Genomic DNA, 14684 nt, shown 5'->3' with positions numbered 1-14684 from the left:
CAGCACTGTGTATTGTCGTGAGGATATCTGTGGTGAGCAAAACCGACCTGAGTTATTTCAAGAAAGTGAAGAGGGAAAACTTAGCTGGCAGACTTTGAGAAGAGACAGGCTTCCCATGGAAAAAACTTAGCCAGAAGTGTCAGTGGAGCCCTGATGGATGTACCAAGCTTCCTCGCCCTAGTGGAGAAACCCCTTTCTTGCCACATCCATATCTCCTATGGGAGCCATTTCTCTGGGAACGCTTGACGGGGAACTTCCCTCATTTCCTGGTTTCTCAACAAGGTCTTTCCAGAGTGCTCAGAATCTGTACCCGGGAACTTTCCTTGCTTTATTTCTTTGGTAATTTTCTCAGCTCTGTTTTTTGTATGTTTGCTTGTTTTTCTCCAGCACTTTTTAGTAGCTGGATACTAGTCCTCCTGAACTATTCATGCATTCTTCTGAAATGTATTTTATGGCATTCTGTTATCTCTTTACAATTCATGGGAGACGCCATCAATTTTGCACCTGAACATTCCCAGTAATCCTTCCTTTGTACTTAGGATTTTAAAAAATATGTATCCCGTGGGCTATAAATATAATATACTTTAATACTCTTCCATCTTTTATGCCTGACGACAAATGATAAGCTTGAAAAATATTTCTTTTGTTTCCCTGGTAATTCTGTTTTTTGTTTGCTTTGTTGTTGTTGCTTTCTGCTTCACCTCTCCTTTTTGGGTTGGTTTGCTTCAGGTTCTGTTAAGAAGAGCAACACTCCCCTTAACTGGCTGAGGTTCTTGGCTCTGGTTCCCTCTCATAGGTGCCAGTGATCATCAGCATTTCTTGCCTGGCTGCTGGCTCTAGTGGAGATTCAGGCCCCTTTTCTAGAGGGCTGGACTTGGCAGGGATTGCAGGTTTGCAGGAGTGGTCAGTGTCTCAGCTGGAATTTGAGGCCAAGAAGGAGGTAGGGCCTCCTCACTGCACCTCTGGCTCCTGTTTCCTGTCGAGATTTGGCTGTTTCCAGTCTGCAGAGCAGAGCACTTGTTACCAAGGTTCTCCACTTCCTTTTACTGAGGTGCATGTGACTCAGGGAAGGCCTAGGGATTCTGGATATAGGAAAGGCTGACATCCAAGCTATGAGCATTATTTCAGTACAGCATTATTTAGAAAGAGTCTTTAAGGATAAGATAAAGTTAGTGTGGCCCTAATGTAACTCTACCCATATCAGACAACAGGACAAGGAGAGAAAGGCTTGTGACGACAGAGGAAAGCAGAGCTTGGGGTGACCGAGTCCTTGGGCCTGAAAAGGGCTGCCTTCAAGGTTTCTGCTAGTTCCACACTAGTAACGAAGGAAATTTCTATGACTTAAACTCCCAGTGCTCACTGGTTTGCTGGGTGCCTTGGAATGATTTCCAGTCCCATCTTTCTTGCAAAACCTTTTCATGTTCCCATCTTCTTCCTGTATAGACATCCAGGCTGCTTTTGCTCCAGGAGCAATGAGACATGGGAAGAAGAGCTAAATGAGAATAGCTCTGCTGCAGAGACCGCTCAGGTATGCGCATGAATGGGTAGCTATCAGGCTGTATGGCTGAGGTGGTTGTGGGGATGGTGAAGGCTGTAATGGTGGCAACAGCAACTGTCATAGTGACTAATACCACACCAGCAAACTGCTACTGCAATAAATATTACAACCACCAGCACTACAAACAACCATTCACACAGTCCTCACAAGCACAAACACCACAACCAGCATCACCACAGCCTCCACAACCACAGCTCCCTCAATCACAACCACACTCCCACAGCCACAATCACCACAACATCTGCCACCACAGGCCCTGTAATAACAACCACAATAAGGCAAGACTCATCCCAATCACAGCATCTACAACTAGCACAATCATAGCCAGAACACACACCATACTATAACAGTTACCACAGCCAGGACCATCACCATCATCAGCACCACAACCACCATTACAAGCACAACACTACAAATACCACACAACTAAAACCACTGGCACCACAAACAGTACAACATCAACCACTGCCACCACCACAAGCCTCTACGCTGCAGATAAAACAGCGCTTGGAAAGTGTGTTGAAGACCTGAAATCCACTCTCCTGTCCTCTGCTGGTCTGCCATTTATAGAGAGAAATAAATGTCTCATTGGAAGTCTGCTTTGCCAAGGTTCTGGGAAGCCAAACAAACACTCTAGAAAAACTGTGGGGGCTTCATGGCCCAGCTCAAGGCCAGGGAAGTCTATGTAATGCCTCTAAAGAAAATATGTCTTACTTACAAAACTACCCGCTTTACAGGGACTCTTTCTGGTTTCCTTGTGTAATTAGAACTGAGGGGACAGTAAATGAGGGTGCTCACTTAGTACACACTTATTCTTCAGTATTTGAGATTGTTTTCAAAGCCCCAATCAGATATCAACACTCACGAATGCATTCATCTCATGGACTGGTGCAGTATTCGCATGGGCATCCCATCCTCCTCTCCACTTCTTTTTCTGTGGTCCTGAGAAGGGAACCTCGGGCCTTGAGCATAGGGCAAGCCATCTACCACAGCTTAAATCTTCTTAAATCTCCTCCACATTGTTTATACTACTCATATGAAGTAACTGTTTCACAGAGAGCATGAGGGGCTGGAAAGATGGCTCAGGAGTTACATGTTCGCACTATTGCGGACGATCTGAGTGTGTTCCTGAGCACCAGTACTGAGATGCTCACAACCACCTGCTGTTCCCGACAATCTGATGCCCTCTTTTGGACTCCCTGAACACCTGCATTCACATATGCATAGAACTGCCCCCACAACACACATAGACATACACATAATAAAAAATAAAAACAAATCTTAACAACAATACAACTGCTGGGGAAACCAATACTATGGGCTGCTTTGGGAAGAGTGACAGGGAAAAGTGTACATGCATTCAGAACACAAGTAACTTGAGGTGGGTTGGCTCCTGGGATGGAGAAGCTGCCTGCACTCACACATGGATAGTGGGTTCTAGATGTTGTGAAGCTGCTGTGTGCAGGTCCCTGGCTAATGCTGCCCAGATCTACTGAAGCTTTCCCAGAAGATGGAGGCTCAAGCCAGTTGGGACCTGGCAGAGGTATTTCCCACATTTGTCTTCCTCCCACTCTTCTGCACCTGCCTAGTGGCACTACCACAGGTCCTCAGATACACACGATAGGAGGAAACACAGTGTCCTATCTCAAACAACACTAGAGCACGTTCCTCATATGGAGAGAGACACGATACACGCACATTTTGCACAGCACTGAGATGGGGAGATGGCAATGGCTTAGCACACACCAAGAACACGAGGAACCCGACTGGAGCCATATATTCACCTCCAGGTCCCTCTTCTCATTCCACATGAGGGAAATTCAGAGCATCCTAGCTTCCCCTCCTCCACAGTACGCCCATGTCCCCTCCCCAAGGCTCTCACAGATAGTCACAGCACTTCCCTCCCCCCCACCAAGACTGGGCTTCATTTGTTCCATGGATCATGTCCTCAATTGCTCTTTTCCTTCTCTTTTGACAAGTGTTTCCCCCCTTCCATTACTTTCTCCCCCTCCCTTTGGTCTGGGCTTTGGAAACGTCCACTGTGACTACCTGGGCACTGTTACTGACTGGACTTACAGCGGTCTAATTTCGGCCCCCAGCCCTCTGCGTAAGCCCTTCACAGAATGAGGGGTAGCCACGTCGAAACATTTCCAATTTTGGAGTTTAACCATCATTTAAACTCCACCTTGAGGCCCTCTCAGTCATGTGGCCATTGTGATAAAAGGGTTTTGTTTTTCTTTTTGGTGGGCCTGCCCTGATATGGAGCCTGGTCTCAATGCTAGTGTGTCCTTGGCGCCTCACCACTGACCTCACCAGCCCACTAGCCAAGAGACTTTTCTCAGAGGTCTCCTAAGCAGAACTCTCCCCATGCTACTTCTGCTCCTTATCAGCCACAGGCCTATGTGTGAGCAGATGCTGATCTTACTGGGGATCTTCCCTCCGCTATTTCCAGATGTCTGGTGGCCATGTCTTGTTTATAGTGCCAGATAATCTCAAGACAACATGGCTAAGATGAATCCACCATAGATTTCTTCTGTCACAGTCTTGATGTTTGTGTGCCTCAAGTTCACATTCTAAAAATAAGGTTTAGTTTTATTTTAAATGTGTGTGTGTGTGTACACGAGGTCAGGTGCCTACAGAGTCCAGAAGAGGATACTGGATTCCCTGGGTCTGGTGTTACAGTCACCTGATGTGGTTGCTGGGAACTGAGCCCAGTTCTCTGCAAGAGCAGTTTAACCACCAATCCATGTCTCTATCCCAGATCACATAGTTTCGGTTGCTGTTTTTGTTTGGGTTTCATGTACCCAAGGCTAGCTTTCAGCTTCATGTGCAGCTGAGGATACCCTTTAACTTCAGACCCCTTCCCTCCTGGCCTGCAGTTACCACCACACCCAGCTGATATGGTCAACATCCCCACCTCCCCATCCATGAACCTACTCCATGGGGATGTATCATGATACAGAATCCTTAATGAGGCGGGTCCTGACCCAATCAGATTGGTGTTCCTATAAAAAAGGCTTACATTCTCTCTACCCTGGGAAGGCACTGCAAAGGAGGAAATGGTTCTTATCAGCAGCCCCCAAGGCAAGGCCTCCATCTTAATTCCATCTTACTTTCAGGAATAGAGAATTCCACGGCATAGAGAATGGTTTCAGCCTCCTAACATTTTGTTACAGTTTCCAGTGTCCACTGATATGCCCAGCTTTAAAACTTAGTTCTTTTCTGTGCCCAATGCTCCAGTTTTTCATAGTCCTGCTGTGTCTGGGACCATATATCTCCTTGTTCAGCATCCCATCTCTCAGTTCCTCCTCCTGCCTCTTACTGCCTTTTCTAATCTTCTATGCCTTCTGTAGAACCACAAAAGCAAGGCTTCATCTAAAGCCCTCATCACAACTCCCTCCATTGTCTGCATCCATCTGGGCTCACTCACCCCTGGGGATGAGAGCTTCTCTTTGGAGCTGCTGGTGCTGGGTTACCCTGTTGCTGTGTAACATCCCCTCCTCTTAGCATAGTCTCCTTTCCCCAAGGAACACACCTTGAGATGCAGCTTTGCAGAATACACCTGAACTCCTTTGGCTCTATGGTGAAGTATCTCCACTTATGTCCCTGAGTAAAGGGAATGGCTAATCTAGCATTAGTTGTTCAAGAGAGAGAGCATGGCTGAAGGCCAACATTTCCCTGGAGGAATTCTCAAAATGCCTTGGTTTTCCAGAGAGCATCCAGTTTCCACTCAGGCTCCCACTCCAAGCGTCATATGTTCTGCCTTTTCTTTGCATGTGTCCCACTCTATCTGTCCTGAGTCTGAGACCTTCGTGGTGGCTCTGAGTTGAGCCCATGTCTTACTGCTGCGCCCTGCATGGAACTTGGCCTTAGTGAGTATCCGCATGCTGGTTTGATGAAGCTTTCTGTACATATGGACTGTACTGCACTCTGGTTTGGCTGGTTCTGATGTGGTTGGGTTCTAAGGTTGCCAGGGAGAGAAAGAATCATTTTCCTGTCTCATGTCTAGGCTTCCACTTCCTCTTATATAAAAACCATGATATTCTTCACCAATATCTGATAATACCACCATTATAGTACTATCTACTAGCTTCCTCTTGGGGGTTTCTACTTTGTCTCTCGGCATTTGCCTTGTTTTTGAAAGGAACTGAGTGGCTCATGTCAGTGGCTTTGACCATCACAATTTAATACCCAATCAGAAATGTCAACAACTAGCAGCCTACATTGGTTCTCAGGACACAGATGGATCCCTTGGCCCTGACAGTGACATTTACCTATAACAGTCAGATGGTCTGACCACAGATGGACCCATGGGGACAAACCCCAGAAAAGAGCATCAGTGAAAGTAAAGACATGGTAGAGCCTGTAGTATGCACCATGGGTGGTGTACAGAAAATGAACACATTGCAGAGCATGTGATGTGCACCATGCATGGGGTACAGACAGTAGACACACTGCAGAGCATGTGATGTGCACCGTGTATCAGCTACAGACAGTAGACACACTGCAGAGCATGTGATGTGCACCGTGCATGGTGTACACACATGATCATGGTGTACACACATGATCATGATGCACTACTTCTCCATGCCAAAGCACCATCTCCACCAATAACAAGATGAAGAAAGCACCATGAGGAAGGGACGAGAAGATGGAGTTCTCAGAGAGATGCGCCTTTGAGGGAAGATTCAGAAGGGTGGTGGGTGAGCTGGAGTTTGCCTCACAGCAAAGACACTTGTATATTTGGGAAGAAGGACAGGTTGTATTGCTGGCTGCTCCTCATCACCATGGTTTTCAAGCTCCAGTGCTCCTCCTTTCCTCGGGATCCTTGAGAACAGTTTGTGAATAGCAGGTTCTTCCTAGAGTCTATTGTGCCAAATGAACTGCAGACTTAGAGGGTGGAATAAACCACACCTAGCCACTCCTCAGACTCCTTACTAAGAAGTCAAGAAGCTCCTCTGGGGGAGGGGCTTCACAGAATGCCCCACTTCTTCTTAGGCCTGTCTGCAACTTGGACAGTCTATAACCATGGGTGCTTAACTTCAGTCAGGGTATGAAACTTTATCTTTGTCATGCTAGAAACATGAGCCCTGACTCACATCAGGGCTCTGTACCATTTTTAAATGTTACTGTTAGCTGATGTTATAGGAAGAGGAACTCTGTGGAGGGCATTAAGGCATTATCCATTCAAATCTTATAAACATACCTCTGCTGCAGGCTGGATCCTGCAATGTTGCTGACACAATACTAGACATACACACAGGTGTTTGAAGACTGAAGTATCTCCAGCCTTCTTTGCAATATTTGAACCTAAGCGTGGCAGGCAGAGATACTGCAGTTACCTGCTGGTTCTAGATATGTTTTGAACAGATGGGTCCTCTTGTGTCTACACAGGGCCCTGTTTGTATGAGCAGGAGGACTAACTGCCCAGGCCCGGTGGTAGGTGTACTTTGTATATAACATATTATTGTATAAAGAGAAATTTCTTAGAGAAAACAGGAACCACTAGCTTTGGAAGGTAGTTGGGAGGATGTATCATGGGAAAGACCCTCATTTTTCATTTACAAAATATGTAAGTCATTAGAGACATTTCTACCTGAGAAGGACTTTTTCTTCCTTTTTTTTTGTGTATGCGTGTGCATGGTGCATTAATATGTAAATTAACATGAAGGGTGTGCATGCCTGTGAGCACATGGGAGCCAGAGGACATTGGGTGTCCTCCTCTCTCACTCTCCATCTTGTTACTTTGAGGAAGGATCTCTCCCTGGACCTGGAGCTCAGGTGGGGGTAGGGGTTGGTTAGGCCGGCAACCAATAGGACCCAGTGATTCCCTCAGTGCCACGGTTAGCACAGACACAGGAGCAGGCCTCGCTTGCTATATGGATGTTGTGATCTGAAGTCAGGTCTGCAGTCATGTCCACACAGCCAGTGCTCTTATCCACTGAGCCATTGCTCTAGCCCAGGAGTTTCCTCAATAACTAAAAATACTTCAAAGCGTTCCGGCTCTGTATCACAAATGCTTAAGCTAAAATTACTCCTTTGGCCTGCTTATTATTTGAAGTGGTTTTATATAGATCCAGGTGTGTGTGTGTGTGTGTGTGTGTGTGTGTGTGTGTGTGAACATACTTGTATGCAAGAAGCATCATGGAGCATCAGCAGGGGAACCCCCGAGACTCCTCCCCAGCTAGCAGGCATTGATACTGTGCAATGTAGGTTCTGAGACTCAAGCACCCTGTCTAATGGGACCTGCTGCCTTCCTGTGAGACGGGCTGCCATTGAGACCCACTGCTTTCTCGAGGAGCCCAAGACATACCCCAAAGCAGGTATCTTTCAAGATATTCATCATCTTTCCATTCAAATTAAGCTAATAGAAATGAATGGGACTGGCTGAGTTTCCTGGGAGGTTTCTCATGCATCGGACAGGGACCTGCTATGAGGCCACCGTGACAAGCACCACCCTCTTTTCCCAAGATAGGCTGCTTGGAATTCCAAGCAGGAAATCTTGCAGTCTATAGATATCTATGTGTGTGCTTTTGTGGGTTCATTTAAGATCAAAGTCTGCTTCTTACTGTGAGTCCTGATTTAAAAACAATGCCCAAAAGCCATGGTCCTGGAAGGTAAACAGAGTTGAAGTGGTTTGTGCTTCTGAGATAGATTTGAAGCTTTACACATTTTCCCCCAGATCTCCATGTTTTGTTATTTTGACGGATGTTTTTGGTCTTGGTTTTCTCAGCATCAATGCTGAGGAAGAAGGCAAAGCCTGCTTCCGTCAGCATCCACCACTGCTGCTGAAAGTGGACCCACCAAGTGAGGAGGGACTCACCTGCGGTGCGTGAGGAAGCTGCCACTGACGTGCCCTGACCCATCACACCCAGGAGTAGGGCACGACATGCCCTCAGTCTTGACTGACTTCCAGGAGAATTGGGAGCCGTTGAGGTACCCGTCTTTCTGCCTCTTGGCCGCTAAGGGGCACCCGGAGGCGCTGCGGTGGGATGCATACTTCCCAGTGATGTGGCCCTGACCGTCACAGCCAGGGACCGGGCACCTGGACAACAGACAGGAGGCAAACTTCATTGTCTTTATCATCATGGGCATGGTGGACTATGTAACACAGTCACTCCACGTGACGGTAACTAACTAACTTACTTACTAACTGACACACACCCATGCTCTACTGAACAAGAGAAAGGGAACAGGAAAAGCCAGATGTGGTGGCACATGCCTGTAATCTTAGGACTTGGGAAGCAGAGGCAGGAGGATCAGGACAAAGAGGATGACCTAGAAAGATACCACCTAGTGGGGACATATGGTATTTCCCCCTTTTAGAAATGGACACCAGGGACAGACAAGCAGCTCAAGGGACTATGTCCTGTGATTTGGGAGGTATGGTGACTCACACAAGGAGCACTGGTGAGATGCAGGTATCTGCAGACATTGCCACTTTTGGACAGAATTCTGGTGGTAAAATACAAAGCCAATGGGTCAGTGTGGGAGCTGAATTAACATAAGCTAATGCAATGGCAATTCCATCAACCTTCACTCTCAAGGCTTAGGACACACTGTGTGTGTGCTTTATGCTCTTGGGGGACACAAAGCTATATGAGATATGGCATACCTCAGGAGCCATCTGAGGCTCCCGAGTAGAAGGTGCAGGGAGCTGGAGGGCCCCACCTGGGATTGGACTGCTGATTGCTTGCCACATTATGGGAGGAACCCAGACTCAGCCAAGAAAGTGTCCCAGTGTGCCTCAGAGAAAGCCGAGGCTGACTTCACAACCTCTGCTGCTCAGGGCCACATGGCTGTGCATTTGCTTTTCATTTTCCATTTCTCCCTTTCCCTCCCTACTTCCCTCCAGTTCCTCTCCCTCTCCTTCCTTTTCTTTCCCTCTCTCTTTCCTTTCTCTCCTTCCTCCCTCTCAACAAGGTCTCACATAGTTCAGGCTGGCCTGACGAACTAGCTATGTAGCTGAGGATGACCTTGCAGATTCTCCTGTCTTCATCTTATAGGTTTGTGCCACCCATGCTCACATATGCAGTGCTGAGTTTTGAACCTCGTACATGCTAGGCAAGGGCTCTATCAACTAAGCTATATCTCTAACCCTACATTTCTTTTTGAATAGCAAAATTTACATACCACAGAATCTGTATTTTTGTTTATTTTGATACATTTTAGTTTATCTTAATAATCTATGTCTTCATCAATTTTTGTTTGAGTTAAAACTTATCTCTTATTTCAGTACTGATACTGAAATTTAATGCAGACCCACCAAGTTTATCTTGTGAGGTTTGGGGCCCTTGGAGGAAGGGAAAGCAGGGAGAAATAAAAAATAAAATACAAGCAGATCCAACAGCCCTTCAGCCTGCAGAGGAAGGTTCAGAGCCACTGGCCTCCCCAGCCCACCCAGTAAAGGCACTGGTACTGATGTTATCCCGTCAGCATGATGGAAGGACATTTGCTTTCAGTAGCATGTTAAGCCTTCACGGTCTTTCAGAAGCCTGCAGTCCCCAGTATATTCTGGGGAAGGGAGCATCTCTTGGTGACACAGACTGTGGCTGGACACCTAGCTTCGTTGACAGTTAGCAGTTGTACTTTGCCCTAGTGCTTAGTGAAATCACCGCAGACACCTCCTAGAACCCACTGGCCCTATCTCATGGATGTTCAATGGGCGCGGGCCTTGTTGGTCCCCATACCTGATTGGCTCCTGGTCCTCCTTGTCCTCTTTGCTCTGTGCTATCCGAATGCCACTCTTCTTTGCTCGTGGGCACCCAGAGAGGCTGAAGGAGAGATAGGTTTCAGAAACATGAAATACTGAGACTTGGGAAGAAAACTTCCTCAATCAATGGTGACCTGATTCTCTCCACAGCCTGGGATTTGGGGAATGAATTAAAAATCTGGAGGCCGGAGGGAGTGCATTTTAGACATAACCCTATGCCTTCTCGATGCCTTTATATCCTGTCAGTTCCCATTCAAGAAATTTAAGAGCCTTGAGTAGACTAGGTACTGCAGATATGGTGAATGGCCAGTTTGAGAAGTGGGGACAGCGAGAACTAATTAGATAAGAGACTGGAGAAGGTTCTGTGGATGGATATGGAAGGAGGAAGGGAGAGAAGGAGGGAGAGAGACAGGGAGGGAGGAAGGGATGGTGAGGTAACATGAAGAGCAGACAGACCCATCTTGATGAAGTGAAGAACCCTGCAGCCCAGATTTGTGGGGGGAGCTATTCCATCCCACCCAAGTGTACCTACAGAAGTGATGCTAACGTCTGAATGTGTTTGTTCACTTTCTAGGTTCTGGATATAGAGGCACTGGAGATTTTCTCAAGGAGTCTTCATGCCAGAGGCCTCCTCTGAGCATCTCTCCCTGTATGTAGACATTTCTTGCTGGGACATGCTGGACATGGGCTTTGGTCTGTGCATAGCTTGTGAGGCTGTCCATTTCCTTGCTGTCCCAATGCATTCATCTACCACCTCTAGCTCAGTGTCCCCTGATGGCTTTGCCCCCTGAACATTCACTTCATGTAACCATGCCTGCCACTCTCCATGAGCTTGGCCTCCACATGGAGGTCATATGTACTAAAAAGCCCTTGTTCACCTCTCTCTCCTCCAAAGGGTCCTCTACAAGGCTAAGCCTAAGGATAGGTGAGCTACCTTGTATTCATCTGAACCTTTAACTCCTGCTCAAGGCCTTGCACAGAGCAAAGATGGTTAGGGATTTGCTGTGTGCATGAGTCTGAACATGATGGGAAGGACGGGCTCAGGAAGCGGGCTTCTCTCCCGACACTGAAGTTCAGTTTCCCTCCCCATTATGGTCAGTACTTAGAAGCCCTGGGCTATGGGGTCTCATTCTCACAGGCAGCACTCCAGCACTGGGAAGTCTGATACTCATGTTACTCTTCCTGACTAAGGAAGCACATGGATTTCTATCCTCAGCTGAGCCTCAGAGCCCCCAAGGCCACTGCCAAGGACTTTCAAAAGACACAGTACTCTACTCTTTTTGTATTGTTTGATATACACACAACACACACAATCAAACTGGCCTAAATTCACTATATAGCCTATGATGACCTCAAGTTTATGATTCTCTTCCCTCCACCTTGTCAGTACTATGATCCTGAGATTTCAGGTCGCATGCACCATGGTTTCATATGTTGCTGAGAACTTACCTATGTAAGCTAAACAAGCACGCTACCAACTGAGCTACAATCCCAGACTCAATACTCTATTTTCGCCATAAACAAGGACATGAGATCCATCGTTATTCTTTGACTCCAGAGATTTCCATGGTACTTTACTATAGACTAGTCTAGGAATGGCACCAGGCAGGCTTCTGAAGTGTCGGTCCTGTTACTAGTACTTGGCCATGTCTCTGATCATGTGACCAGGTTCTTCAAGATGCCCCATAAGGATAGGAGAATAGGAGGCCAGGGAAGGTATAGAGACCCCACAGTATTTGTAGTCTTTCCTTAAGACATAAACTGACATTTGCAAGAAAACAGCTACCTTCTCTTTCTGGATGAATGACAGAATTGCAGGTGTTTAACCTTTGTGAGAACTCTAAGGTTCTATGGACCACTCCTCATATCTACCTTTCGACCTATCTTTCCCGTCGTAAGTACTGTTTTCTTTTTAATTTCCACTGACTACCTCAGACTTCTTCTGCCTGGTCAAAGAAGGTCTTCCTTCTTCTACACCTGCTTTTTTAGACCCTCAGAGATGATATGTTTAAACAGAATGATCCCCCAACCCATCTGGTAGCTTTTCTTCCTCTACTTTTGGGTTTCCTCTGTACCAAATAAAATGTGCATGTATGTTCAAAGGCTCCTGTTGGGGAGATGGCCAGTGCACCACTGTTCCTAGTTTCTCTCATCCTGAAAACCAGAACTCATATCCAAATCCCTGCCCTGCTGGAGCTGCTCAAGGCTCCCCCAGGCCTTTGTTTTCTCTACTCCATAGATTAGCTGTACCTTGAGGGCAAAGCCTTCTTAGTTATCATTGTTGCTTGACCTCTAGAATGTAGTACGTACTCAATAAATATCTGCGGGATCCTAGGTTTCTGTGAACCTTGGTCTGAAATGTGAAATCATTCTATAAATTCTATGCAGAAACTTTGTTCCCCACAGTTCACTACCAGTGACTCAGGGGCTCATTAGATATTTTCATTTTTGCTTGGAACAGTAGATATTTAAAAATATGTGACAATCACAGGAAGTTCTGGTGGTAGACCCTAACATGCCACACTAATGTTCCTATCTCTTAGCCAAACTTCAGCTGTTTGCCTGACTTTAAACCAGGGTTAGACAGATGACAGCCAATTTCTTATGCAGGGCAACTTTACCTGGCATAGCAACAATCTTCTCTGCCCAAATCTATCTCTAAAGAAAAAATCAGAAGCCTCTGGATTGAAGTTGGTGTCAGTGGTTTGTCTACTGTTCTGTCTCCTGTCTTACTAGGAAGGCAGTTTTGAGCTGCAGTTTCTGATTTCCTCTGTATACCAACAGCCTCTTTTGTTCTACTTATGACAGTAGTTGCTGCTTTGTGGAGTGAGCACTGCATGGTCCTAGAACTGAAAACAGTCAAGTTTGGTCTTTTACTGAATTGTTGTAGACTTTTGTTGAAAACTCTAAACACTGTTGTAACACTTGACTTCTTAGGGTTAGACAGGCTGAGGTGGGCCTTAGCCAGCTCACATGAGAAGAGAGGTTTCCCCGTACCAAGTGAACTTCTCTCAGAAGTTCCACGATGCAGTTTCAATAGTTCCCTAGTGAAGGTTACAACCTTCGGATTATATGACCCTCAAAGACGGCTTTCTCTTTGTGCTTCTGGATATCAACAAGCCTGCTCTTTATCCAGTTCTTTGGGATGCTTCTCCTAATTGCAGGTTAGGCCTCTGGATTACCATCTGGACTTCTCGGAGCACAATAGAACAAGGTAGATGGTGCCACCAATCTTTAGGCTGGAGCCTTGTGTCTTTCACCTCATGGCAGGACAACAGGAAAGGGCTTGGGAGAACACCGAGTTGACAGCATGGCAAGTTTGCATTCCAGCCTCAAGTCCTCATTTCAGCTTTGATAAAAAAAATAATCTCACAGGAAATTGAGGCCATATTTGTAGGAAGCTCAGTGCAATACTTGATACATAAGAAGTGATCAGTAAACAATGTCCTGTGCTTTGGGAGGTTATTAGTTGTTCCTTAAGATGCTGGGGTACTTAAATGGGAGGCACAGAATGTAAGACACAGAGTAGGAACCAAGAGGTCTTGGGAATGTCTTGGCTATTGTACGATCCTATTGAAAGGCAAATGGAAGGTTTCAATCAGAGAACAAAGGGAACCTCTGTGGGGTTGGAGCATTCAGAAGCCACTGCACCACTGTGTTAAAAAAAACCTGCAGATGAAGAAGGCTCCAATGAATATTCTAGCAGAAGAGCACACAGAAGATCTTTGAGAAGCCAAGGAAATGGTAAAGAACTCTAAGACAAAGTCAGCTGATGACTGTAGACTGTGAAAGCTTTCCAGCCCATCAGAGGGCAGTAGGAGGAGGAAGTAATGGGTGAAAGTTTCAGGAAACATCACAGTCCATAGGCATTTGTTAAGATGAATTTAGGGGGGTTCAGATATGTTATTGTGACTGGAAGCTGCAACATCATTCAAAGTTGAACCAAGAGAGTTCCAATTGCATCCTGTCTAGCATGTCTCTGGGTACACCATTTCCCTGTGGGTTGCACCTCCCCGTGGTCTTCCAGTACCATTCTGGGCTCCCAGGTCCATGGAGATGTGACACTTGAGCTAGACACCATAGCTTTAATTCTAGCTCTAATTCATCTCTTAGAGCTTCAGTTTCCTCAGGCCAAAAAAGAATGGAATGGGTTCCCTGTTTCCAGTGTGTAGAGAACAGCAAGGGGAAGGCATGGAACACTGTGGTGATTTGAGTAAGAATGGTGGCCCCCATAAGCATTTAGTCATCAGGGAGAGGCACTAATTTGGAGGGGTTAGGAAGTCTGGCCTTGTTGAAAGGAGTTTGTCACTGTGCGGTGAGCTTTGAGGTTTCAAGGGCTTAAGCCAGGCCCAGTGTTTTTCTTCCTGCTGCCTATGGATCTAGATGTAGAATTCTTAGCTACTTCTCCAGCAC

At 46.3% G+C, this 14684-nt stretch overlaps 1 protein-coding gene across 18 annotated transcripts in view; it reads right to left on the bottom strand.

Moving 5' to 3' along the window:
- Myt1l (myelin transcription factor 1 like) overlaps positions 1-14684 on the bottom strand; it is a 394778-nt gene that overhangs the window by 19157 nt on the left and 360937 nt on the right. For all 18 annotated transcript variants that reach the window (XM_026785931.1, XM_026785930.1, XM_026785939.1 and 15 more), the window contains 2 exons: positions 10249-10332; positions 8382-8603 (listed from right to left, as the gene is read on the bottom strand). In XM_026785931.1, the coding sequence (XP_026641732.1) occupies positions 8382-8603; positions 10249-10332 (306 nt within the window). The remainder of the gene's footprint in view (positions 1-8381; positions 8604-10248; positions 10333-14684) is intronic.

This window comes from Microtus ochrogaster, linkage group LG3, assembly GCF_000317375.1.
Source record: "Microtus ochrogaster isolate Prairie Vole_2 linkage group LG3, MicOch1.0, whole genome shotgun sequence".
Lineage (NCBI taxonomy): Eukaryota > Metazoa > Chordata > Mammalia > Rodentia > Cricetidae > Microtus > Microtus ochrogaster.
The sequence above is the reverse complement of the archived record's forward strand: the minus strand, read 5'-3'. Positions and strand labels throughout refer to the sequence as shown.